The following is a 26,612-nucleotide window of genomic DNA, read 5'->3' as shown; positions in this document are numbered from 1 at the left end:
CCCAACTACAAGCTTGCATCAGTTTTGGTGCTTCTTTAAACAGCTTACCATGAGTAAACATAACCTAGCGGGCAGTACTTTAATGCAGCTTTAAACAACATATGATGGCAATCACCGGTTCAGCATCTTTAACAAACATGAGGAGTTCGTCAGTTTATTACAGAAGTCTGCTTAGCAGAAAATTATATTTCTCTGTAACCTGAAGCTTCCAGCCAGATGTTAATGTTTATAAATGCCATGTGAAAGCCTTTTGTGTCTCTGGAGGCTGTAGAGCTTGAGGAAACCCTTGCCACAGATTATGCAAGCACATGGTCTCTCCACTGAGTGTATTCGAGCGTGTGCGGTCAGATCGCTCGACCTGACGAAGCCTTTTCCGCACGTGCCGCATCGGAAAGGCCTCTCCGTGGTGTGGTGTAGGAGAACGTGTCGCTTCACTTCAGCCATTGATCTGAAACTTCTGTCACACTCGGGCGTCGTGCATTTGAAAGGTCTCTCGCCCGTGTGAATTAATTTGTGTCTGGCCATTCCTGACAACGTTACCATCTTGCCGCAGCAGTGGCACGGATAGCGGAACAGCTCGTTTAAGTGTTTGCTCTTCTGGTGTTTTTTCAGGGACGCCTTTTCTTTGAAGGATTTGTCACACTGAGAACAGGCGTACTTCTCCTCGCTCCCAGGCGCACCGTGGAGTTGTCTCAGGTGCCGGAACAGGTTGGACCGCCGGGCGAATGTCTTACCGCAGTCCGAACACAGGTGCGGCTTCTCTCCGGAGTGGACCTTCTCGTGGGACACGAGGTCTGCGTCGGACTTGAACTTCAGGTTGCACTGAGCGCACTGAAATGGCATGTGGCCCGTGTGCTGCCACTCGTGTTTGATCAAAAAGCGCAGCTTGGGGAACGTTTTGGGACACTGGTTGCAGGCGAACGGCCGGCTGATTTTGTGGATGTTCTCGCAGTGCCGAACCAAGTGCTTAAAGACGGTGAAGGAGCGATCGCAGCGGGGACACTGAAATGGCGTGTGGGATGTTTGGTGCCTGGCCAAGGTCGCCGCGTCCCGCAAGACCCTTTGACACACGCCGCAGTACAGCTCGTGGTGGGTCATCATGTGCTTCTGTAAAGAAACCTTGTACCTAAACACAGTACCACATTGGTGACATTTGGAAAGTTTCTCGGTCTCGTCAGGCTGGTCCGGATCTACGTTCTGCTGAAGGTAGTCGAAGCAGGTCTTCTTCAGGTGCTGCAGGAGAGACGTCAGCAGTTTGTACCTGGTGTCGCACTGAGGACAGACGTAATCTTTGTTGGGAAAGTGCGTTTTCATGTGAGTTGTCAGGCTCGTGTTTACAGTCTCTTTGCAGAAAAAACACAGGAAACTACGAGGCTTTTTCAGAATGTTTTCTTTTACGTTGGACTTTTGTCTCGGAGCGGAGGCGTTTTTACAGGCGTCGCTGTTTGAGGAGCTTTCAGCAGAACTACTTATAAAGGAGGAACTGTCCTGATCCGAGTAGAAGGACCACGAATCGGCCACACTGGAAGTCCTGCTGTTAGCGCGACACGAGTCCTCTGAGTAGTAGGACCACGAGTCGTCTTCACTACATGTGCTGACAGGAGCCATAAACGAAAGGTCTGCATCGTTATCCGACTCTTCGGGTGAAATTCTGCTCAGTGATTCTGATTTCTGGGAAGGGGACTTGCAGGCAGGCCCGTCCTCGTAATCGAGTTCTCTTTTCTCTTCCTGCAGAATCTTTTTCATCCTGAGACCTCGGTTTGCTCTCACAAATCGAGAGTTTGTGGACAACGGCCCATCGAGTCTTTTTAGCTTAACGTGACACTCCTTAATAAGGCTGAACGCAGGATCCTCTTGGCTTTCAGGGACGTTTTTACCAGGTCCTCTTTTATCCGCCGGAAGCATCTGTGTTTCGTTTCCCCCAGGAGTTAAATCATTCTTATCCATCGTCGTCTCACCAGTCAAATGCGCCGAGTCTACATCAGAGTTTATCTGAGCTGCTGTTACAGAGTCCTCCTCCACAGGTGACACACATGACGGCGCAACGTCCAAAACACTGTTCTGTGGTTGTGTTTCAAGTGTCTCAGTTCGTAGAAAGAGAAAATTGAGAGCAGAAATGATGCAGCGACGATTGAGAGAAAAATCTGGAAAGAAAGAAAAAAAAAAACAAAACAGTTAAATTATCTAGAAAAACTTAAAGCTGAACTGAAATCAAATCTCAAAATAATTAACATTTCATAAATGTTATTTAATTAAAAATAGGACTGCTGCTGGCAAAAGGTTCTGTCTTTTTGGCGCGAAGCCAGCCCACCGCAGTAACGAGGGTCAGAGCGGTGCTTCTCTTTGTAGTGATCCGAACCAGAGTTCCCACATCGGAGTTTATGACTCCAAATCTGAGGAAGGTATTTATCTTTCGGAAAGCCTAAAAATTAAACTCCAGTGGTATTTTCTGGCCGGTTCGAACGATTAATTCCAACAAACTGAACTATATTATACCGGTATTCATCCACTCACTGATGAATGGCTGAATGCTTGTGAACCTCAGCGGCTCTGTGGACGTCACACTTCCGGGTTGGTCACGGAAAAAGCCAAAAACACTTGAGTGTTTTCTTCAATGTTCAATCTTAAAAAATATATATATGGTATAATTTATTTTTTAAATTTTACAATAAGCATATTTTATTATTTTCTTTAACTGATGTTGACTTCAAAACACTTCAGTTCAGCTTTAAACAATCTTCTCTGGTTCTTCCCCAGTGAACAAGTTTTGTTAAATAAAGCTATCTGGGAAAAACAAATGAAGCTAAATCTTGTACACAAGTTTAAAATCTGCACATTCTTTAGAGTAAACTTTAATGAAAAAGTCCTGTTTTTGCATAGTATAAAAAGTGTCAAAATCTTGTTTTTGCTTTTCCAATTTATATATAATCGCCCACCACCAAAGTCAAAAGGCTGATAATGTCTCTGCTCAGGTTTGTATTTGTTTGTCTGTTGTGTCAGCAAAATATCTCATGACCAACAGGACAGATTTTAATGAAACTCTCAGAAAGTAATCATTGGATGAACATCAACAACTGTTTATGCATCAGGGTCAACCCTCAGCTAAGCAACCTTTGCAAACAACAATATAACTATAACTCGGATAAATTTGCAGATATTTAACTAAAATTCGGTGCGGTAGTAGCTGAGGCTGACCCTTAACTTATACTCTGAGTGCTAACTGATCATGTAAAATCTTTGTTTGTTAAAACTTTGGCATGCAAGTCCAAAGGACTCACTCCTCCCCTTATATTTAAAGGACAAGTTTAAATGTCATCGACCAACCTTGCTGCCTTTATATTTATTTTTTTAAGGGTTGATATCTATTTTGTCCTCTTTTTTTAGTTTTTGTCGTAGTTTATTTCATTTGTGACAAACTATAAACAATAAAGCAAAAATTAATACATTTTTTAAATAAAAACAACAACTTTGACATGCAAGATGGAAGCCAAAATGCATTCCTTCAAGGAGTGCTGCTTTCATTTCTAATCTGCATTTATTTTTACAAAATCCAAACCCCTCTCTGAGCCGACATTATGTGATTTTTCTTTCAACTCGAGTTTTACAACAGTTGCAGCTGGATAACAAAAGTTTAATCTCACTCTCATCCCAGCAGACAGCTTAAACAATGCTGTGCAGTAACTATGAACGTTTATTATGAAGGCTACAGTCTTAAGACACGCTGGGGTTTATAGTGTTTGTTTGTGTTGACAAACAGACTGACCGAGATCAACAGATATTAAACTGTTATCCGATTTTGAGGTTCAGGTCCTAACTCACCACAGCGATCCAGTTGTCCGAGGTCTTTGTGATGCAGCAGCAGAGCTTTCAGCTCATCACACTGACACACAGACTGCATGCAATCCTTCAAGACGCACGACACGTCGAACACCGACGCAACCTGCGACGGTTAGAAACAAACAAACTCAAGGGGTGAAGAAATGGAACGAAATGATCATAAGTCTAAAAAAAGAACAACGACAAACCTTTCTTCGGCCTACCTGATGGAACGTTTGAATGGGAAGGAACTTTTCAAGTCTGTTCAAGAAGAGCCACATCAAGTCCTGGAGTTCTTCATCGTACACGGGACCAAACTGTTCACTGAAAATCTTCTAAAAAAATAAATAAATAAATAAAATTACCAATTTATTCAGTGACGAGGAATAAGACATTAAAGGACTATAAAACAAGATGATAAGACAAAGACAAAACAGTAAAATAAAAACCTATTTCCTTTATTCATAACAAACTAAGTCAGAACTAAAGTGACCGAGACATTTTTGCATGAAAAACTAGAGTTTTTTATCTGACAAACTGTAATAAGCAGAGACAAAAATGAGCAACAAAAGTGACCTGAAAGAAGTGTTCCCTCTCTTCAGGACTTTTCAACAAGTTTTTCACAAACTCCACAAAGTTTGAGCTCGACGGTTCTGCTTTTGGCCCACCAGCCTGGAAGACATCATACTTTTTACTCCACAGCGTCAGAAATGGCCAAGTGACAAAAGAGAGCTATAATCAAACACACTGTTACCAATTAGTTTTAAAAAAAGACATATAAAATCACCTCCTGGAGCCACGACTCAATAAGCTCCTGCATCCTGTTCAGGTGAGGCTCAATGAGTTCAAACTCAGGGGGAGGTTCGAGTCGACACAAGTCCAGGATCAGCTAAAACAAACAAATAAAGACAGCAGGGTTTTTAATTTATCTAAAAATGTATATGATGGACTAATTTGTAGCCCTTCATTTTTTTTTGTAGTCTGAACAGTAACATACTATAAAACATGTTTACGTTATCTTACAGTAAATAACAAAGAATTATAAGAAAAAAACAAAAACATTGCAAGACTGTAATTGTTTGCTACTGTAAACCACTAAAAACAGACCCCCCCCCCCCACACACACACACACACACACTTTCACACTCCTTCCTCCTCCACCTACAAGCGACTGCTCAACGGAAACAACGGAAGCGCTATGGACAACGTTGGCCCTGTGTTGTTGCTGGTTTTTAAACTTATGTGGATTCTCCTGAGACTTCAGGAACAGAGGCGCAGCGGAAGAAATGCTCTGGATGCCGCGATTGTTGCGCGGAGTAGGACAGCTGTTATCCGCCGGAGATTTCAGGCTTTACAGCGCCTTCAGCTGGGGGACTGACGGCATAAACGTTGCAGGGTAAGCTAATGCTGTTGTTTATAGTCCTACATTCACTCTTTATGCTTGCATCTGGTCACACCCACGACCAATGAGTGAACAGGAGCTAAGCTTGTGCCAGCCACGAAGCAGGGTCGGTCCGGCTGGCCTTACTCTGAAGCAGGGACCAAAGAAGCAGGGACCGACCGCGAAAAAATGCAGATCTAAACGCTCGCAAAGCGAGCCGAGTAGAGTGGAGCCGGAACCTTTAGAGCCCGTGTAAAAGGGGCATAAGAGTCTGCTGACCTTGGCAACTACCTGATAACACTATACCACTTTGGCCCTCTAGTGACCGTTCTAAATATGTCAGCTTCTTTTAAATCAACTTTTTAACATTTCCACCTTTGGTTTACACATGGAACATATGACGTCCAAATCAGACAACTCCTTCTAGTTGCTGAACCTTTTATTTGCCGGTAAGTGTACTTATTTGCACAACTAACAATTCTTCTGCAAAATTTCTAAATTTTTTCTAATTGTAGCAACGTTTTTTTACTTTCCATTTATACGACTCCCTGCTTTTATGAATGAAGCATCGGTGCGAACATTTATTCAGTTCAGTTCAAGTTATTGTTGCTATTTGTGTGCGTGACCCTTCACAACAAGAAAGCGTTAAAGTTGTACAGTGAGGCGTAAAGAAACCAACCCACCCGTGCTCTGAGACCCAGCATGAGTTGGGCTCTCTGGCTCCTGGTGAGCAGCTCTGGAACAATGTCTGCTACCAAAGAAACAAACTCCTCAATCATCCCATAATCAGCCACAACTTTCTGCTGGATGGTCTGCCAGATTGCTGCCGAGACGAGTCGTAGCGGCGGGACGAGGAGTCGCAGAGCAGAAAGAGGGAGAGCTGCACCTGAGAGGGAACACCAACACCAATAATCATCATGTCAACCAATATCAAACAATCATCAAACACATCTTTTACTCTTAGGTATAAATAAAATTCTATTTAACCCTTTTAAAACCACGTGCATCTCTGGTGACAACGTGGCGCATGTCTATTTCAAATTACCGGAACTTCTCACTACTTTGTGCAATTTTAATCATTCAAACTGCAAAAAAAAGGAAGGAAAGTTGAAGAAAATTTTATTCCGTTTATGTCCTTTTCTTCTTAAACACACAGTTTTAGGTATTTAATTACATAAGAATGGTAAATACTTGACAGATTTTGAAAGTTCTACTTCTCCTGGAAAAAGGGTGTAAATCTTTTTACACGTAGGGCGTTTTCTGACACAATTGTTGACAAACATAGACAAGAAAGACCAGGCGTTTTAATAAATATATCTATTAATATGTTGCTAAAAGGGTTAAGTAATCAGAATCAGAATCAGAATCAGAATTCTTTATTTGTGCCACGGGGGTACAACGAAATTGTGAAACAAGAAAAATAGAATAAAAAGCAACAAAAATAAAAACAACAGCACTGTTCTGGTATTGCACATAGAGTAGAGTAGATATTGCACATATTCTGATATTGCACATAAAGTAGATATTGCACAGTGGGTATTGGCTGTTTGGACGGGTGATAGCAACGGTAATTTACAGTGTACGTGAGGCATTCAGGGCAACCACCGCTTTTGGAAAAAAGCTGTTTTTTAGTCTTAATTGCCCTAAGACGCCTCCCAGAGGGAAGCAGTTGAAAAAGGTAGCAACCGGGGTGTGAGGAGTCCCTGATGATACTGCGGGCTCTCTTGAGGCAGTGGGTGAAGTAAATCTTCTCCAGTGAGGGTAGGGGGCAACCAGTCAGTCTTTGGGCGGTGTCGATAACCCACTGGAGCTGCTTCCTTTCTGCTGCAGTGCAGCTGGAGAACCACAGCGAGATGCCACAGCTCAGCACCGACTCCACAGAGCAGCGGTAGAAGGACCGCAATAGTTCTGCTCTCAGATTGTTCTTCCTGAGAATCCTCAGGAAGTACAGTCTTTGTTGCACCTTCTTCAGGACTGCGTAGAGTTCTTAGTCCACGTTAGATCCTCGCTGATGTGGGTACCCAGGAACCGTCAGTAAATATAAATTTATTTGTATAGCACATTTCAGAAGACCTGAGTGTTCTGGAGGGTTGATACAACGATAATAAGTCTTTAATGTATTGTGGTGCTACAGCATTCAGTGATTTATAAACTAATAGAAGTATTTTAAAGTCTATTCTCTGAGCTATAGGGAGCCAGTGCAGGGACTTTAAAACCGGGGTGATGTGCTCTATTTTTCTGGTCTTAGTGAGAACATGAGCAGCAGCATTTTGGATCAGCTGCAGCTGTCTGATTGATTTTTTTGGCAGATCTGTGAAGACACTGTTGCAGTAATCGAGACGACTAAAGATGAACGTGTGCATAATTTTCTCTAGATCTTGTTGTGTCATTAGTCCTTTAATTCTGGAGATGTTCTTCAGGTAGTAGAAGGCTGACTTTGTAACTGTTTTTATGAGTCCCTTAAAGTTCAGGTCTGAGTCCATGACTACACCTGGGTTTGGGGCCTGATCACTAGTTTTAGCTGTAATACCTGAAGCTGCGCACTGACTCTTGATCGTTCCTCTTTAGGTCCAAAGATAATAATTTCAGTCTTGTTTCTGTTCAACTGGAGAAAGTTTTGGGACATCCACGTATTGATTTGTTCTAAGCATCTGTTCAGTGCTAGGATAGGTTCAGAGTCACCTGGTGACATCATAATATAGAGCTGTGTATCATCTACATAGTTATGGTAACTAATGTTATTACTTGTTATAATCTGGGCTAGTGGGAGCATGTAGATATTAAATAGAACGGGTCCCAGTATTGAACCTTGGGGTACTCCGCATGTGACTTCTGTTCGCTCTAAAGAGAAGTTGCCTATTGATACAAAGAAGTTCCTGTTGTTTACAGTTAAGTCAAGTCAAATTAATTTCCACCCATTCTTCTTTTTATACACTAATGAAGCAGCTATTTTATTGTTTTAATTGACCTGCCAGCTGAACTTTCAGCTTCTTGCAGAGATTTAAAATCACCTAGCAAACAAAAAAATAAAATATTTGACGTTTGTGATGTAAGAAGGTTGTTTTATGACACAATAATTAGAGACCAGTCAATATGAAATTACATTTTATACTGATACCAAGCTGCTGTTACGAAAATAACCTCTAATTTATGGTAAATAGCGCATTTTCAGTTTACTTGTCCAATGTGTTATCTATAAACCCACTCACTCAAGTGTGAGCATTAGAGGAAAACAACGTTTAGCTAACGGAGCTAGTTCTACACTCCAGTCAGTGTTTGCTTTGGTAACAACATGAAAAACTTACCGGATAAATGGCAGGAATTTCCCTCTGAAATATCATCTCCCATCCTGGTTATCTCTGCTGTACAACTTCACTCGGTTGATTTTTTTGTTTGGGGAACAAAAAGCGTTTTTTTGTCTGTTTTTTTTTTAAAAAAGAAAGTCTGTTTTCCCTCCGCTTCTTCCCTCCCCTGTTGCCATCGGTCCGACGGCTTTTTTCTTCCGGTGTTGCATCGATCTTCTATAATCGACGTTCCCTCTTCCAACAAAACAGAACTAAACGAAACAATAAATAGATAAATAAACAAATAAAATTAGATCTAATTAAATTATACTAATAGCAAATTTTATTTACTAAATTTGATTATTTTTAACTAATGAGTTATGAAGCTAGAGGGGAGCATAAAAATGTGGAACTTTTAAGAAGTAAATAATGCTTAAATGATTATATACTTAATTGAAGTTTCTGAACCAAACCACAAGACTCCTGGAACATTGTCCTTTGACATATGAGACAAAAGGGAAGATGTTTGGCCATAATGCACAGTGCCATATTTGGTGAAAACCAGACAGCAAACTCCTCATACCAGCACTAAAGCACAGTGGCGGAGGGGTGGCGATTTGGGCTTGTTTTGCAGCTACAGGACCTGGACACCTTACAGTCACTGAGTCGACCATGAACTCCTCTGTGGTCCAAAGAACTCTGGAGTCAAATGTGAGACCATCTGTCTGACAGCTGAAGGTTGGACCAAACACAGCAGCTGATCTACAACAGAACGGCTGAAAAAGAAAAGAATCAAGGTGTTGGAATGGACCAATTGAGTCTAAAACCTCAACAAAATTGAAATTTTGTAGTGGGATCTTCAAAGTGAAAGTTCCAATATTTTGAAATGTGATTCTATGGAAAAGTTAAGAACGGGTAATATCTATTCTACTGTAGGCAGCTCTTTGAACGTTTTAAACAAGGATGAATGTGTTTACCTCTAAACGGGTTGATGAGCTAACAGCTTTTCCAAACAGGGTCAAGACTGAAGCAGTCCAAAAGTAAACACAGCATATCAGCACACCTCATCCCAGCTATAAAGCACAGTGGTGGAGGGCTGATCATTTAAAAAAAAAAAACAACTCAAATCTTTTCTTTTAGCCTTTTGCATCAATGTTATTTTGAAAACCTTTACACCACTGTCAATTTCACAAAACATGGGTATATATACAGAATTATGTGGTTATTTGCAAGGGCAAATAGCAGCAGCATCATATGTCTGCCAGAATAATCACACAATGTAAGATTAGATGCAGTGTAAAAGTTTATGTAGTAGGTTTTGCATCAAAACCTATTACATCTTTGAGACTGCAGTTGCTTTAAGACAGCAGAATTCCACATTTGTTTTTGTCTCTGCTCAGACCAGCCATCAGCTCACCAGTCTGATCAGAATTAAACTCCGTTTCTCCTGTAATTACGAACCGAGGTCATTCTACAACAGGTAAGATATTAATTGTTCGTAACCTTTTCACAGAGCCTTACTTGAAACGACCTGAACGGTGCAGGATCTAATTTTCTGCAGAACCCGATAATTTGAAGCAAAGTTGTAAAAAAAAAAAAAAAAAAGTGGAGCAAAATATCTTTGTAGCAAATGTGAGAGATTGATGAATTCACCCAGAAAAGTAGACTCTTAAAGAATATTGCTGCTTAGGTTTTACAGCTACCTAATCATCAGGTGGATTTATGGTTTGAATACACTTCTGTATTTTACAGAAAATATTAACAGTAATGTCCAGTTTTGATGATCACCGGGTAGTTTATTTTCAGACCTGATCAACATGCAGAATGTGTTTAATGTAAAATCTTAGAAGAAAGCTATTCCAACCAAGAATAGTAAATAAACTTGAAAATCATGTTATGTTTTGCTTATGCATTTGATTTCGTTTTAAGATCAAACTGAAACAAATTGTTTGACCAAAACTAGCTATAACCCCACCCCCTCTCATCAGAGGATGATCTTAGTTAAAAACCTTGACATAAAAGGTGACGTGCATTTTTTTAAGGGATGTTTCACCTTCAGTGTTTTAAATACTTTCACCTGAAATTGGGAAGTTGTTATGCAGCGTCTCCCCCTGGAAAGAGCCATGTCTGATCATCATAAAGGGGATTCAACTTCGGCAGAACCACAGCAAACGTGCATATGATTTCAAATCAAGAGTTTATTTGTAATGGCAACATCATGCAAAACCTCTAATAAAAAAACATAATAAAAACGTTTTTTTTTTTCTTCTTTTTTAAATGAAGCCGTTGCAAAGTGAAACAGAAGCAGAAGTGTCCTAAAAACAATGAAGATGTCTCTTTTGTGTTAAACTCGAGCGGACAGCTCTACAGACTGTGTTGGAAAAGATAATAAATACATCTAAAAGAGGGAAAACTCTCTGCGGTGAAACGGCACTTTTAGCACGTGTTTACCGGTGAGTTAACGAAGCTTAAAAAGAAAGAAAAAAAAAAAAGTAAAAATCTGAAATGAATGGATTGATGATGTGTAATTACAGGTGGTTTGGTGGGTTTGCTGCGTACAGATTTATGAAAACAAGTCGTTCACATGAACAGGAGTCTGTCCATCCTCTGAGTTTAATCTTAATCTAATTTTTCATAAATGGAATCAAAAACACACCAAGACACTTTCTGCTATAATTAAAACATAAAATTCTAACACCCAAGTTGCATTTTGTTTTGTTGCTGGAAAGAGAAATGACTGCATTTCTATCAGACTCCTGTTCAACCAAACAGCAGGAGGGAAACTTTACAAGCTGGAATGCAGAACAGGCAAATTGTGAACAGAAAAACAAAACAGAAAGGGCAATCCGTCTGCCAAGGACTCCACAAATTTAACCTCAGATTGATTCGTGAAAAGACAAAGTGGGTTTATTTTATTACAAACGCTTGACACTATCCCACAACAAGTCCACTTCAGCGCCACACGCTGCCAAATTACTGGCAATTTTACATCCTCAGCTCATATTCACCATGTGTCCAATATTCGGAGCACATGCTTTTATGTAAAAAAAAAGAAAAACCCTGCACCTTATTCTTCCGTTATACAGAGCAATTTAAAAAAAAAAATTAAGGCAAGATGCATCAAACAGAAATCCAAGGGCATGGACGCGAATCTGCAGGCGTTCCTGCTACACTGATTCTGGGTTCGATGGGAGGCACAGCTTTGCTTTCTGTCTCAGGCATCTTACACTGGTAGGAGGGCAGGGAGGGCAGGCGGTGGAGGAGGGCGAGCCGTCCGCTGCTGCTGCTCCTCCTCCTCCCCTGCGATTCCCCGCTCCGACTCTGCTGGAACTCTCCTCTTTGGCACTTAGGCTGGCAGGCTCAGCTTCTTTCCTTTCAGAACTGAAACCAGACAGAGCAGATTTCTGTTGGGTCATCCTCGCAGCGAGAAAACACAGCATGAGAAGGCGATGAAACGTGAGGAGTTTTAAATATTTTTTTTTTTCCCTTTTCCTATAACACAATATCTTTTCTATTCTGAAACCGTTGGGACACTGGGTAAGTGAAAACAGAATGCAATGATTTACAATTTTTTTTTACAAAACAAGGTCATTTTGAATTTGATGGCAGCAACACATCTCAAAAGAGTTGGGACAGGTCCGTGTTTCCTGCTGTGAAGCATCTCCTCTTCTTTTAACAACAACCTGTAAACATGTAAGAACTGAGGAGAGCAGCTGCTGCAGGTTTTAGAGAGAATGTTGTCCCATTCTTGTCTGATAGAGGATTTTAGCTGCTCAACAGTCCTGGGTCTTCACCTGATTTTTTGTTTTAAAACGTGTCAAAGGTTGTCAATTAGTGAGGGGTCTAAACTGCAGGCAGCCCAGTTCAGCACCTGGACTCTTCAATCTGACGCCATGCTGTTGTAATGGATGCAGTGGGTGGTTTAAAACTGTCTTGCTAAAATGTACAAGGGCTATTAAAAGATATTATCTTGATAAGATCACACGTTGTTCAAAAACAGGAGTGGGGAACCCTTTTATCTGGCCCGCCACACAATTTCAAAATAAATAAATAAAATAATTAAAAACTCTAAGGAGGGAAAAAAAAAGGCAAACAATGGCATTCCTAGATAAAACTGGCAGCGATGCATGTATTCGAGCCAGGATCGGGGACAGTGAACGCAACACGACCGGTCAAACATAAGTGAGACAAAGATATGGTAACAGACAGGTGTCCATCATGGCGACAGCAAAAAAATAAAAATAAAATTAGACGCTGAACGCTGCATTTTTCAGGAAAAATTAACGAGCGATTTTTTTTAATTTTTTTTTTGCTTAAAGTGAAAAGCGAACCCGTGCGTTTAGTTTGTGGTGAGGCGAATTACAAGGCGCAAGTATGTTAAACTGAAGCAGCTGGAAGGACAGACACAGGTAGATAAAGTTAATGTGCTTTGTTTGAGTTTGGATGCACAACAATCAGCGTTTATGAGATGAAAAAACGACAGAGACAACATTACAGTGAGGGAATTAATAGCAAAAAAGCTGCAGCCTCATGCAGAGGGATGATTCACTGCTGCTGCAGAGCTGCTTCTTGAGTCCAAAAACAATACGAAACTGAAAATAATCATTTGCATCAAACACCATCTACTCTGCATGCCTCATGAAGTTAATCAGATGTTGGTTTTCAGCAGGATTAAGCTGCCTAAAGCTCCTAATACTAGACCAGCTCTTATATTTCTTGTCAAAGGTTTTGGGTAACTCCTGTTTTAAAACCAAATTGATCCTGTCCTCCGCCTCAACATAATGCTTAAAACACATTTGTGTAAATATGTCATGAATTGTTCGTTGTTGGTCTGATGATGGACGGTCAAAATGTTTTAATCCATCTCCCAACCCTATCAGGTGATAACACTGAAGTTGTTCCACACTCAGTTTTCCTTTTTTCTTACTTATCCAGACCACAAACATCAAAATCCATACTTTTCAATACAACATAGGAATAATGTTTTATTTATAAAGGTAACATAAGAACAGCAGGAACTGGAGATTTAAGGACTATCACACATCTCCTGCAGATTCATTTCGATCTTGTCCAAGTCCCTAAAAGCTGTACATTCTCACCTCCATGCAGCACAATAAACAAATTTTAGGTGCCAGTGCAGCTACTGCCAAAAATTATAACAAAACTCTTTAATAATCTAAACAAAACAAACAACATTTTGATGGATGAGCTGTATAAGACGTGTAAAAGGAACCAAGAACAAAAGAAATGTTAAAGTTGCTGCTAGTGGCGCGTTATGGTCACCATGGTAACGACACGTTCTGTCTGTCACTCCCTGACTTAGGTTAATGAGAGGCAGACGCAAACAACTTCAAAACTAAGTCTTAAGCAGCCACTGTGCGAAAACTATGAGCCACATTTTAAAATATCTTGAACTTTGAGCTGACTGATGCTCACACGTGAATTTTTTATGTAGTAATAATAATGAATTTAATTTGTAACGCACTTTTCATTAACAAAAATCTCAAAGTGAAACTAAAATCGGTGCGAAAATCATCATCATAAAACCATGTGGAGGCAGAGTAGGTTTTGCTTAAAAAGAAAAGTCTTTAAGTGTTTTTTGAAGTCAACCAGTGGTTGCGGAGCTCTCAGACACTCAGATAGTCAGGGAGAGAGTTCCGAAGATGGGGGGGTAGCCACACAGAAAGCCCAAAAAACACTATTTCTACAGTGTTTTTTTTTTTTTAGGAAATGTGAAGTTAAAAATACCCTTCGCTCCCAGTTTTAAAGCGAATACGCTGAGCTAAATGATATTTAAAGTCTATGGAAGCTTTGGTGTGCGCTCTCTGCACTCTGAGGATATTTTAGAGAAAAACGTAAACCAGACAGCAGTGAGAGACACACTGGACAAAAGAGGTTTTGACATTTTGGTGTAGGATTTGTATATATGCCAAAAAAAAATTGTGGGAGCAAAAAGAGTTTGTTTGCAAAAGATTTTAAAATGTTAGACAATTTAATCAGTTAACTGTCAGTTGAACATTTCATAAGAAATCTGTAAAAGTTATAAAACTTAATTGCCAATTGTGTAAAAACCATTAAAGATATCAAAATGCCAGTTCAGTCATGTAAAGTCTAAACTTTGAATGATGTTTCCACTACTCTGGTTTCCTCTCACAGACCAAAAACATGCATGTTAGGTCATTGGTAACTCTTAAATTGTCCCTAGTGTGAATGGTTGTTTGTCTCTCTCTATGTGGCTCTGCGATGGACTTGCGACCTGTCCAGGGTGGCCCACCCGCCTCTCGCACAGTGACTGCTGGAGATAAGCACCAGCTCCCCGCAACCCAGAATGAATAGGCGGGTAAAGAAAATGAATGGATGGATGATGTTTCTACTGTGAGGTCCGTCTGAGCTACAGTTCTCCAAAGAGGGTTTTTGTGCTTCAATGCTTATATATAGGCAGCCTTAATAGTAAAACAAACTCAAAGCTTGAATGTGTAAAAAGTGAAAAGAAGCATCCGGAGTGGCTCACCTTTTGTTACATACAAATAGAAGAAATCGCAGTAAAGGATGGTCTGAACCACCCCCGCCACGATTGCGATCATATCAAAGAACCCTTCGAAGTAGAACCTCCATATCCAGTTGATGAGATAGAGGGCTCTGTAGAGTCCCAGGAAGAACAGGTAGTGGGTGGTGATGGTCTCAGCCTCACCCGTTTTACTGATCATGAAGAGCTGGGGGAGAATGGCCACCGACTCCAAGTAGATGGAAAATGTCCACAAGATCTGGGGCACCAATGCAGAAGGGGGGTTAGCAGAAAGTTGATGGAAAAGCACCAGCAAAGTTAAGACTCAATTCACCAGTTTCTACGGCTGTTTCAGAGAGCAAGAAAAGGTTTAAACTTTGCCACTTAGACATAAAAAGGAATTGTGTGAAAAAAGGTTACATTGAAAGTTTATCCAAACTGAGTCAGATTGCTCTGTTGATTTATTTACTGAATATTAATAATCAGGGGAGCTTGAATTTCTGACCTCCAGAGGAGAGAAGTCGTGGTTCACCAGGAACGCCAGCCCGCCAACAGGGATGACCAGAAACTCCACCCTGAACGTGTCATGGTTCCCGTCATACGTCGCCTTGAACTTCATGTAGATCAGGTACACCGTGGCGTACGAACATCCGATGTAGATGAGCTGGAAGATAAAACAAGAGTGGATCAAGGTGATGTAAACAGAAGCCTGGAACCAGGCGGTGTTGCTCTTCAGCAAACACAGGCGTGTCCGCTTAACGCACGAGCTACACCTCGGCTCGGCGCAAGCTCAAGAAAATTTGCCGCACATATAGGAAGAGCGCGGTAAGAGTGTTTTACCTTCATGGTGGTGTTGTAGAGGGAGATGAAGGACGTGAGCAGGTCCAGGTAGCGAGTGGTGAACACCAAGGCAAACAGGACCTGACTCTTCCCAGAAATACCTGCGAGGAAAGAGCAGAAAGCAGTGACGGACAGAGGGCTGAATCTATTCATTACGTGTGAAGAGTGCGGATGAAATCTGCTGGTATTCACAGCAACTGTTTCAGATCATCCAAGTGCAACAAGCTCAGATCGTTCAGCATGCTGCAGTTCAATTCAAAACAGTAAAAGTTACTCGGAGTAAACCACAAACCTCACATCTCCGTCCTAAAATGGGCCAAACTAGCCGATCTTCATGCAACGAAAGCATTCAGCAGTTTGCATTTTCTGCAGCCCGTCTAAACACGAATGAAGCAACCAAGACAGGAACAGCACCTGAACCATAACCAAGAGCTTAAAGAACCTTTTCCCACACTTCTGTTTTTAATTGTTAAAAGAAGCCAGAATGTTATTTTATTTTATTTTTTTGTCACGCTTGCAATTTATAACCAAAAGTCTCTGAACTCTATATTTCACCTCTCAAAACACCAAATTTAAAGTCGGGGATTTCGATCTAGTCTCTGTTCATCAGACAAGCAACAACATCTATTTATATTATAAACTGACAGGGGCTGCCGCCACAATCTCTACAATCAGAAAGCTTTAATAGCATTATGAAAGCTATAATGTTCTGGTTAAAATATATGACTTATGTTGCTTTTGACATGCAAAGTAGTGATGCAGTTATCAAGCAGATCACTGAACTTGTATATTGGTTTGCAGTATCTTTTGTGTGGCTAAATCTGCTGTAAATGAAGGGATGAGACAACACTAGCTTTAACCTAACAGACAACGCACAACAACAGAGCAAACTTTTAGTCAAGTTATACGGAGCACCTGTTCACCTGCAGCCCTGCTGGGAGACTAAAGCAATGCCACTTGATCTGGTAACCTCTAAGACGGACTCTCTACAGGACAGACTCTGGATCAGTCAACTCTACAGGACAGACTCTGGATCAGTCAACTCTACAGGACAGACTCTGGATCCGTCAACTCTACAGGACAGACTTTTGAACTGTTAACTCTGGAGCGCAGCTGCCACGTCAGACAGCTCCTACAAGGCAGCTGAGAGGAAAATAAACAATCAGCACAAAACCAATCATTGTCAATGAATAAATCAATGAGTTCTGGAGGCCTGATGATGTCAAAATAACACACACTGTGGGGTCCAACACATCAGCAAACGAGGTCAGCTACTTTCTCCCACAAGATCAGTCCCACCCACAAGAAGCCTGTGGAAGTGTCACGTCCCGAGTAGCCATGCTCGTTATGGTAACAGTTGTAGAAATTGGACCTAACATATGACGACGTTAAACACCGGCGCTAGGAACATTAGCAAGTTTTAGCTAACGTTAGCCGAGAGCTACTTATGAACTTAGCTGCTATTTTTCCCTCCCAGTCTATTTACACTAAAAAAACATCTTTGTGCACGACAGCGGTCGGTACAAACTGTAACCACGAGATGTGACTGTACTTACCGGCACAAGACCTGGATTTCCATATTTTTAGCAGCAAAATGATGATGGCTGCTAGGTGGGACAGATCGCCGGTTAGCCTGAAAATGTTCATGTTCGCGGAGGCGTCTTCGCCGACGGACCAGTCTTAGGACTCTTCGGATAGCTCCGTTCGTCTCCGGTAACGATTTATTTCCGAGCTGCCAGGGCTGGTTAGCAACGTGAAGCCAGAATAGTTCGATTCTAGCTTCGGAAGACAGGAAAATGGCGAGTAAAGAGCGACGTGGCCGGGAGACGTGGCCGACACGCCAGCAGCCAATCAAAAACGGGGACCGCTCGCGTACCAACCAATCAAAAGAGCGGACTCTCTCATTTGCATAAATTATGCTGACCGAGGATGCTTTCCGATTCTCAGGGGGGAAAAAAACTTAAATTTAAGATTCCCCTTATATTTCTTTGTTTTTCTATTTTTACAGCAACAAGAAACCTTTTATATCTGCATGGAGAAAATATTTGAGGAGTCATGATGTCAGGAAATAGGGCTGACTGTGATAATTAAGTTTTATTTAGAAGTAAAACCCTAGGAATCCTTTACCATCCTCAATTTAATATTCATACCTTTAGTTTTTTGGTAAAACAGAGCAGAGAAATGCTTAAAAATGTGTTTTTACTTCTATTCAGGAATCCATATTACACTCTTACAAACATTGCATTAATTATGGCACATTTTTCAATACTCAGCTGAAAACCGAGCACACAAAACACTTTAAAATTGATATCACATACAGTTTGAAAGCTAAAATAACCCATTCTTCTTACAAATAAAGTATTATTCCCATACTGCATTTAAAACTTCCCACTGAAGCGATAACAAATGAAGTTGTACTGCTTCATTATTTGTTAAGGGATCAAATGAGCACACAAAGAGTAAAAAAAGCAACTTTCCAAGTAAAGAACGGACAAACAAGTTCTATCCGTTGAACTAGAGAAACACCAAAGAGCAATCTACAGTAATGAGGCGAGAATTTGTGTCGCTGGTTTGAGAAGCTGTACGTGTAGCAACGTGATCGTCCTTAGCAAAGGAGTCCAATGTTTTGGCATTGTGAAATGAAAGTAATACGTCATATTAGTTCATAAATCATTGAAAAATGTGACGTTTTTAATTTGTGTTCGTCTTGTCCGTTGTGTAAACAGTCAGAAAGTAGTTCATACATCAAAACATATCTGCGCTACACAGGTAAACTACACAGAATTGTAATACATTGGTAAATTTACACATTCCAGAGACATGAGCAATTATTTAGAACTACCAGTTTACTCAGTTTCAGCACCAGTCCCGAATCAAGTGGGACAGACCATTGAGATATTGTATTAATATATTATTAATTGTATTGTATTGACAGGTATGGACAGAAAACACAGTCACAGAGGTTATTAACGTCAGTAACACTTGCCCTATATTGTTGAAATGGCTGTTGAATAATACACTAATACTCAGTATAATTTTTACCTCCGCCAAGGAGGTTATGTTTTTGCTAGAGTTTGTCTGTCTGTGCACAAGATTACTCAAAAACTTATGAATTATTTATGAACTGTCAAACACGGTACAACGAACGAGTGATTAGATTTTGGTCCCGATCCAGTGAAATGTCAAGGTCAAAGGTCAAGGTCATGGGTCAAGGATGATGCCCGTTGATTTCAAAATCGCAGGTGACTCCTTTGGTAAACCTTTCAGCCTGTGGAACTGATGCTCCAGCAGGTGACCCCTTTGTTACCTCCACCAAGGAGGTTATGTCTTCTGTGTTTTTGTTTGTTTGTCTGTTAGCAACATTACATAAAAATGAAAAATGAACAGATTTTGATGAAATTTTCAGGAAATGTTGGGGTTGTCACAAAAAAACCCTACAATAATTAATTACATTTTGATGGTGATCCAGATCACACTATTTTTTCTTGAAGCCATGGCCTTGGTGGAGGTTTGTGCACTTTGAGGTTTTCTTGAATTACAGGTAGTTAACATTAAAAGCCTTAAAAAGCCTTGAGTATGGTTTTAAACTGGATTTTCCTCATTGGTATTTTGTTCTGTTTTATCACATACTGAGTGCTACAGCAAAAACATGAAACCAATAGACTAGTTTGTTAGCGTCAGAAACAAGCACACTTTAAAGGTTTAAAGATTTGATTAAAGCTTTATCTTTAATCAAAACAACATGTTTAGGTTAGACAAAGGAGTCTGAGAGCACCTCAAGTCTCATGTTTGGTACCGTTCTTGTTACTTCAAATGTCTATTGTACAAGTTGGCACAAGTTAGCAAAATTGCCAAAATTGCTTAAATGTTCTTCAGAAATGTTATTTTGCCTAAATGCTCTGTTATTTATGTCATATTTATAGGTACTTATTATTGATTAACTTTTTTTAGGTAAGAAAACAGAACAAAAAAAGAAGTTAAAAACCAAAGTAAAAGTTGTAATAAAAAATGGTAACATAACATGTGATGTAACATGTTTTGCTATATTCCCCAGCCCTAGCATATATCCTCTGTCTAAATTATTAGTCTGAGTGAAATTAACTCCAGACACTGGTAACAGAGCTCTGGTTAGACTGAGCAGACATGTAAAAAAACCTGATTACTTAAAGTGCAGTTCTGTTCTGTTTTGTTCTGTTCTGTTCTGGTTAGAATGATTGCAGCACTAAGTCATGTTACCACAGTAGTGGCAGCATGCTGGGTTGGCATTTTGCCCCCAATAATGCTTAACCGGCCTTGTTGGAAGGCTAATGACAGAATAGTCTTGTCTCATGTTATCACATGATGCATATATTTATGTTTAAGTAAAATAAGGTTATTTCTATTTGTTTTTGGACTCATGACAGCATACAGCAGCACAAGGCATTAACAATGAGTGGCTTTGACATGTAAACAGGACAGAGCGATATATGTCACTCTTCACAAGATGGCAGCCAAAAATCTCACCTAGCATTGTCAATGGCTATTCCAGCGGTTCTTTATTTAAGTCAGTTCTATGCATGGAGGACCCGACCTCACAGCTTCCAGGACTCAAAGGACCTGCTGCTGACCAGTCAGGTCAGATACCACACACGGAGACCATTAGTTGACAAGTTAGAGATGCTAAATCTTAGAAAGCTGGTCATAATGTTATGGCTAATATTTCTATGCGTGTGTATATATGTATGAGGCTTTTTTTTCTAACAAGTTTGGCAGTTTAGCTTTTAAGGGATTTTAATGTTGTTGCCATTTTTCTGACACTCAAAAAAAAAGGTTCAAATGTTGCTGTGAAATTCTTCCTTAAGTTCAGAGATGTTAACATGTCAAAGGTCACTCTAAGAGGACCTTTTTTTTACCTTCATCATTAAAAGATAGTCTTAACAGTTAAATACTCGTAGTAAACACAAGTGAGACATTTCACAGAACAGTTGGTGATATGCGTTTTGAAAAAGCTGATCGTCAGTATCGCTCTTCTCGCTACTTTTGCATAAAAAGCTGAGGTATTACAGGATCCAAAAGACCCAAACTACAGTACCCAACCTTAATACCTGAGTCACCATTTCTACCCAAGTCAGAAATGGTGCACCAAATATCCACCCAGGAAGAATTCACACAGATAAAAGTAAAGTCCCACATGCTCACAACTCACTGAGAAGAATCATCACCTTCACCAGAGGCCTTGAGAACAAAAACAGCATCGTCAAGAACGTAATAATCATTATACATGTCTCCTTCGCAGAGGTACGGCAGACGGGTCACAGCCTCCACCTGAAAGCCGACTTTCCGGAAAACATCGTTGGACATGTTAGTTACTTGCTCCTCCCACGTCTTTCCGGCAACTTTTAGGTGCGTTTTCGGACGCTCCCACCTGCCCCCTGAAAAAAACAAACAAACAAGCAAACACAGCTGTTAGGTTGCAAATCAAACCTGGAGAGTTTATCGTGCCGGTGTTTTGCTTCCTCCTGACCGATTTCCACCCATGGCTGAAAGGGGAGCACAGCAGCCAGGACGAGCCTTCCTGTCTTTGGGACTAAGGATCTCCTGATGTCCCGCAGGAGGTGCAGAGGGTCATCGCAGCGGTCCAGCAGGTTCAAACAGCTGATCACATCGTACTGGAAACCAGTGTGCTGCCACTCATCTATACCCAGTATTCTGTGCCCAACAAGAAAAGAGAGGTAGTTTAACTCAGAACGTCACCATAAATAACACACTACTTCCAAAAGTGGCTTTGAAGACTCAGGCCCACATTCACTAAAAACACACAGTGCTCGTTTTTGCTTCACTTTTTACACATAATTTGCGCCCTCTATCTGCTCCATCTCAGTGTCCGATTCACCCAACAAACAGCGATAATAAACAAATATCAGCACAAACACACTCATCCGTCCAGTATAGAACGTGTTGGCTCTCTTTGTTCTTCAATACACAGGTGTTCCCGCTGCACAATCTAAATATAACCATCCACCACAAACACAACAGGCACAAAAGTGACAGAGAGAAAGGGAACAATTGTTTCCCACAGTGAACTCCAGGTCTTAATTAGGCATCGGCGAGTATGAGATTCTGATGGTACGATAACCTTGAGCAAGAAAAACTACGACGTCTCGGTAAGAAAACTAAAATTTAAAAACACAATTTATTTCCTTTTATTTAAAAACAGCAAAACAAGTACTATTACTACCGTTGCCTACCACGTACCACATTTTTTTAATGATTATAATTTAGGTATAACAGTATGGTAATACTTAATACATTTGTTTATAGTTTTTTTTTATTTTAATGCATAGATATAAATAAGGAGGCTAACAGAGCACAAGTGAACATGTTGACAGTCACTCTGTTTAAAATCAGTGTCAGCTTTTTCCTTTTTCATGTACAATGATATTTTAAATTGAGGCAGAATTTTTTATTTAATCACAAGTATTAAGAATATTTTGTATGAATTTAGCGCCAGAGAGTGAGATGGCTGTTTTAAAATTGTGACCCCCCCCCAGCAGATTATAGAGGATGTTATGAACATAATTCACCACGAACGGCTTGTTTAATACCACTGAAAGAGATTCTTTACATAAATCTGTGCTGTTCACTAAGGAGCTGAAATGTTTAAGAGACTGTTTATGTTTTACCTTAAACATTAGGTGTCTTTCCCTTTAAGAGAAATAAAGTTTTTAAAGCTATCATCTTCATTTCTTAGCAGATGCACATGATACACACAAGCAGCAAATCAGTTTATTTATAATTCTGGAGTAATTATGCCCATTGCACAGAATATTATTTCTTTGCTGTTCTGCTCTTTGTAAAGTAACGTTTAGAGCCCGACGAGCTGAGCTGAGTGAAAGAATTAGCTAGCTATTAGCCTCTGTAGCGAGCCTGCAGTAAGCCGTATATATATTTCACGTGCTCGCATGTAGCTTGTTGCAAACGTTTGTTTTAAAACAGAGTTACTTTGAAAAGAGAGATGTGTCCCACTCCTCTGGTAGAAAAGGCAAGACAGACCAGGTTATCCTCCACAGATAAAATGTAAATCAAGTGAAGACTTCTTTTTTTAACAAACAACAGTTTAGGGGAATATACCTTTGATACTGTACACAACTGAAAGATGGCTCAGAGCAACAAGTCAGGCCATGAACAGGGAAATAATAATAATAATAATAATGAACTAATTCTGTTAAAGCATTTAAACCATAGGAACAGTATGGCCAAAAATTTTGTGGTTTTTATACAGTGATTATTTAAGACCATAGTATGCACTGAAACTGGTTTTCAGCCCACACCTAGTCTTTTAATTACATTTAAATTTATATTCATGACTCAAGATACCAACTTATTTATCTCAACATAATGAAGCATGGTTTCTCAAAAGAGCATGTTATTAAATTCATTTTGATAAACTATTTTTCTCATGATACCTCCATTTTGTAAAAATTATAGCTAAACATAAGTAACATTTTGTCCATCTGAGCCCTCACGTTTGCTGATTCACGACCTACAACTTTGGGAACCAAAGCCCTGATAAGAAAAAAAAATGTCCCAAACATTGAAGGTTTGGAAGTGGACACCTCTCAATGCATTTATTAATTATATTATTGCAATCTGTCAGATCTATCCAAACCACTGATTAGAAACCAAATTAACCAATTGTTGTGGTTAGTCTGTTTATGTTCCTGTTTGTCCCTCTAGCACTAAAAATCTTTTGAACAGACAACGTCCTGATTTATATTCAGTCCAGGCAAATGAAGCATCGCAACCACTCACGTGTAATTCCTCCTCTGCAGGTGCCATCTCATGGGTACCGAGACCTCAGTTGCATAGACCTGTCTGAAATGGACTCCCATCACCTCTGTGACCCCTCCATCTCCAGCACCGAGGTCCAGGAGTCTCTCAGCCCTCCAGTCTGGCTCGATCCGGAGCAGCTGCTGGAACTGGTTGGTGGAAAACACGAACATTGCTCCCCGACCCAGAAACCTGAGACAGAGAGCATGCAGAGAAGGGAGGGGGAGGCGCGTGGAGCAGCAGGATGGCAGGCTTCGGATTGGAACGGACCAGGGTGGAGCACTCACCCGTTGATGGAGGTCCGCGACACCATAGGACTGAGGACGGTCGAGACGAGAGAGTGATAGAGCTGAGTGAACAGCCAGCTGGACTTCTCCTTACTACGCTGGAGAAAAGCCCCGGTGTCCGAGTCCAGGTGGCTCTGGATGAAAAGAGCTCGCACCGATTCCCCCAGCAAATCCGGGCAGCACCGGTACCACTGGACAGGTCAAAGGAAGGAGCAGGAGAAAAGGAACACGTCTGTCATATTTTCGTGACATTTTGACCACAGGTTGTTTGAGCAAAGTGCCAAATGTAAGAGCTGGAACGAGCAGAGAGAATATTGTTTGGTGTAGGAGGGCTAAAATAAGCAGGAACACAGCTGAGTGAAGGGCAAACAGTCAAACACGGAGAGGTAAACAAAGAAAACCTGTTCAAGTGTGGGCAACCTGAGACAAAAACAACTCACCTATTAGTACAAAACATGACCAATAAAGAAAAAAACAATATAAGAACTATGTATTTAAGGTGCAGTGTTCTGTAAAGGGATAAATATCGCCAGCTGCTTTTCATGTCAGACTTTTAGATCATCATGGAGATGATGGAGTTGTAGACGTTTTGGTCAAACCTTGAAAATACTGTTAAAGGTTGGGCATCACATCCTTGGGTATTAACACCCAAAATGAAAAGAAAGATTTCAGTGGGACGGTTTCCAGAGGGAGACGACCCAGGGACAGACCCAGACCTCACTGGAGGGATTATCCATCCGTTTGGGCTTAGGAGCACCTCGGGGTGCCCCAGGAGGAGCTGGAGAGAGATGTCCGGGTTTCAATCCTGGACCTGTTGCCTCTGTGCCTCATGTTTTGTTCTTTAACGTGAACTGAGCGGTGTTTATAACTAAACACTGCGGTGAATCACACTGATCAGTTCTCTTTTTTTTTGATTGTGAGCTCCTATTCAGCTATTCATTTAAGGTGTCAAAGACATGTTTGTTTAAAGACGTTTATTGGTTTTTGTCATGTTTAGTATTGCTCATATTACTGTATTTGTGTTCTGTAGTTCAATGTTGGTGTTACTGAGCACGTTTTCACGTCAACGATCAACAGCCACCCTGACAAAGGTTGTTTTATCAAAGACTAATCTGTAAGTTCATGTTCATGCTATGCGTTGCAGTGTGGTAAAAATTGCCTACATGCTGTGGGGTGATGCAGGATGTTTGTGCTGCAAAAAAAACAACTTAGAACTCCGGTTGCATTTTCCTGTGAGCTTTATGAGGTGAATATGCAGCTGTTGATGTGTCTAAACAAGTGTTACCGCCTCTGTGATGCTGCTGTGGTCACTATATGAGTGATCTGAGGTGGCTGTGTCTTAAAAAGCACAGCTGGCCACTCCGTCATAGCCCTGTTCTCCTGAGCCTCTGATTCTTACATACACACACAGACTTTGAGGTGAATTATTTAGACAGATTAGAGATATAAAAAAATAAAAACACTGACTATTTCTAGGTATGCTAACAAAAATTTTCAGAGGTTTATGTTAAAACAAATAATTTCAATTGAAAGAACTTTATAAGAACTTTAAAGTCGTACCAAGATCACACATATGGGTAAAAAAAGAACAGAACAGTCACAGTGGTTTAAATTCTAATTTTTGAGATGAATTCCCATTGAACAACATGAAGAGTTGTCATCCAATACAAAAATTAAGTGCAATTTTTGCATATTTCTAGTGATTAATCAGCCAGTTTTCCTTAAATAACTAGTAATACACTTATTCAGCCCAAAGATTGAGTTTGTTACTTCAGAAAATGACATTGCCATTACCATTTTAACATTTTGCTGTTGGGAAAAAAATGTGCTGACAAATAAATTGGTTGATTTTTGGAAAAAGGGTGAAAGAAAACATGAATGAACAGCCTATTGGGTTGTTGAAAAAAAAATTACTTTTTTTTCACCTTTAAGGAAACCAAGCAGCATTTGTTGTTTAGGAATTAAACAACTAGATGACACAGATTTCTGAGTATATATCCTATTCAGGTTCAATGCAGGTCCCCATTTCTCTGGCTAATTCAGAACTGCTTTTTATGAGGGGATGGCCCTGTCAGGGAGGAAAACCACAGACTCAGAGCTTTGAACCGAGATTGCAGCTGAGTCAGCACTCATAGAAACATTTCCTGTACAGTACAGTTACAGGCTGTACAGTAAAGTAAGCTTGTATCTCTATTTTACATCCAGTTTTTTTTTTTTTTTAGGATTCCTACCTCCTGGTTCTCAGCAGAAACCACCTCCTCCCCCTCGGTCACCATGTTCACAAACAGCGAGCGGACCAAGGGACTGCGGACGTACTTTCCGCTCCACATCCTCCTCACGGACAGCAGGCAGGCGAAGTAACACAGCCCCCAGGCCACAAAAATCACAGTCCTCAGCTGCGGGTGACACATATGGACAGGAGACAGTCTCAGTCTGAGCGTGGGAGCTGACACAGGAAGTCCACCGAGCAGAGGCGATGACGAAAAGGAAAGATGCGAAACAGTCAACACGTTTAAAAAAATAACAAAACAAAACAAACAAACCTGAGAAGGGTGGGGTGGGTTAAAAAATAAATCCTTCTTAGAGCTGAGGCCCCATTTTTTATCGTTTACACATGCAGCTAAAATTTCAGCTTGACGGCTCGCTGCCCAAAGAGAAAGCGAAAAGGTACTTCCGCATCGTGCGCAACA

At 40.6% G+C, this 26,612-nt stretch overlaps 3 protein-coding genes across 4 annotated transcripts; all 3 read right to left on the bottom strand.

The window, feature by feature from the left end:
* Positions 1 to 6: 6 nt before the first annotated feature.
* On the bottom strand, positions 7 to 8,680 carry LOC108235847 (zinc finger protein 135). The gene is made up of 7 exons (XM_017416098.3): positions 8,503 to 8,680; positions 5,881 to 6,083; positions 4,604 to 4,705; positions 4,393 to 4,488; positions 4,041 to 4,151; positions 3,820 to 3,940; positions 7 to 2,144 (listed from the first exon to the last, which is right to left on the bottom strand). The coding sequence occupies exons 1-7, from the start codon at positions 8,543 to 8,545 to the stop codon at positions 220 to 222; spliced, it is 2,601 nt and encodes an 866-aa protein (XP_017271587.1). The 5' UTR covers positions 8,546 to 8,680; the 3' UTR covers positions 7 to 219.
* Positions 8,681 to 10,659: 1,979 nt separating this feature from the next.
* kdelr2b (KDEL endoplasmic reticulum protein retention receptor 2b) lies at positions 10,660 to 17,659 on the bottom strand. Its single transcript, XM_017416066.3, has 5 exons — positions 17,383 to 17,659; positions 15,827 to 15,927; positions 15,492 to 15,650; positions 14,993 to 15,245; positions 10,660 to 11,862 (listed from the first exon to the last, which is right to left on the bottom strand). Exons 1-5 carry the CDS (start codon positions 17,471 to 17,473, stop codon positions 11,828 to 11,830), a joined length of 639 nt encoding a protein of 212 aa, XP_017271555.1. The 5' UTR covers positions 17,474 to 17,659; the 3' UTR covers positions 10,660 to 11,827.
* A 349-nt stretch (positions 17,660 to 18,008) lies between these two features.
* mettl9 (methyltransferase like 9) lies at positions 18,009 to 26,612 on the bottom strand. 2 transcript variants are annotated; one of them, XM_017416082.3, is made up of 6 exons: positions 26,466 to 26,612; positions 26,154 to 26,318; positions 23,923 to 24,113; positions 23,618 to 23,827; positions 21,330 to 21,514; positions 18,009 to 21,237 (listed from the first exon to the last, which is right to left on the bottom strand). In XM_017416082.3, exons 2-6 carry the CDS (start codon positions 26,250 to 26,252, stop codon positions 21,008 to 21,010), a joined length of 915 nt encoding a protein of 304 aa, XP_017271571.1. In that variant the 5' UTR covers positions 26,253 to 26,318; positions 26,466 to 26,612; the 3' UTR covers positions 18,009 to 21,007. The 2 variants fall into 2 exon arrangements, with proteins under 2 accessions (XP_017271571.1, XP_017271570.1); XM_017416081.3 differs by having other exon boundaries at positions 26,154 to 26,606.

Source organism: Kryptolebias marmoratus, linkage group LG17 (genome assembly GCF_001649575.2).
Source record: "Kryptolebias marmoratus isolate JLee-2015 linkage group LG17, ASM164957v2, whole genome shotgun sequence".
In the NCBI taxonomy this organism is placed as follows: Eukaryota; Metazoa; Chordata; class Actinopteri; order Cyprinodontiformes; family Rivulidae; genus Kryptolebias; species Kryptolebias marmoratus.
This window is presented reverse-complemented; position numbering and strand designations above follow the sequence as displayed.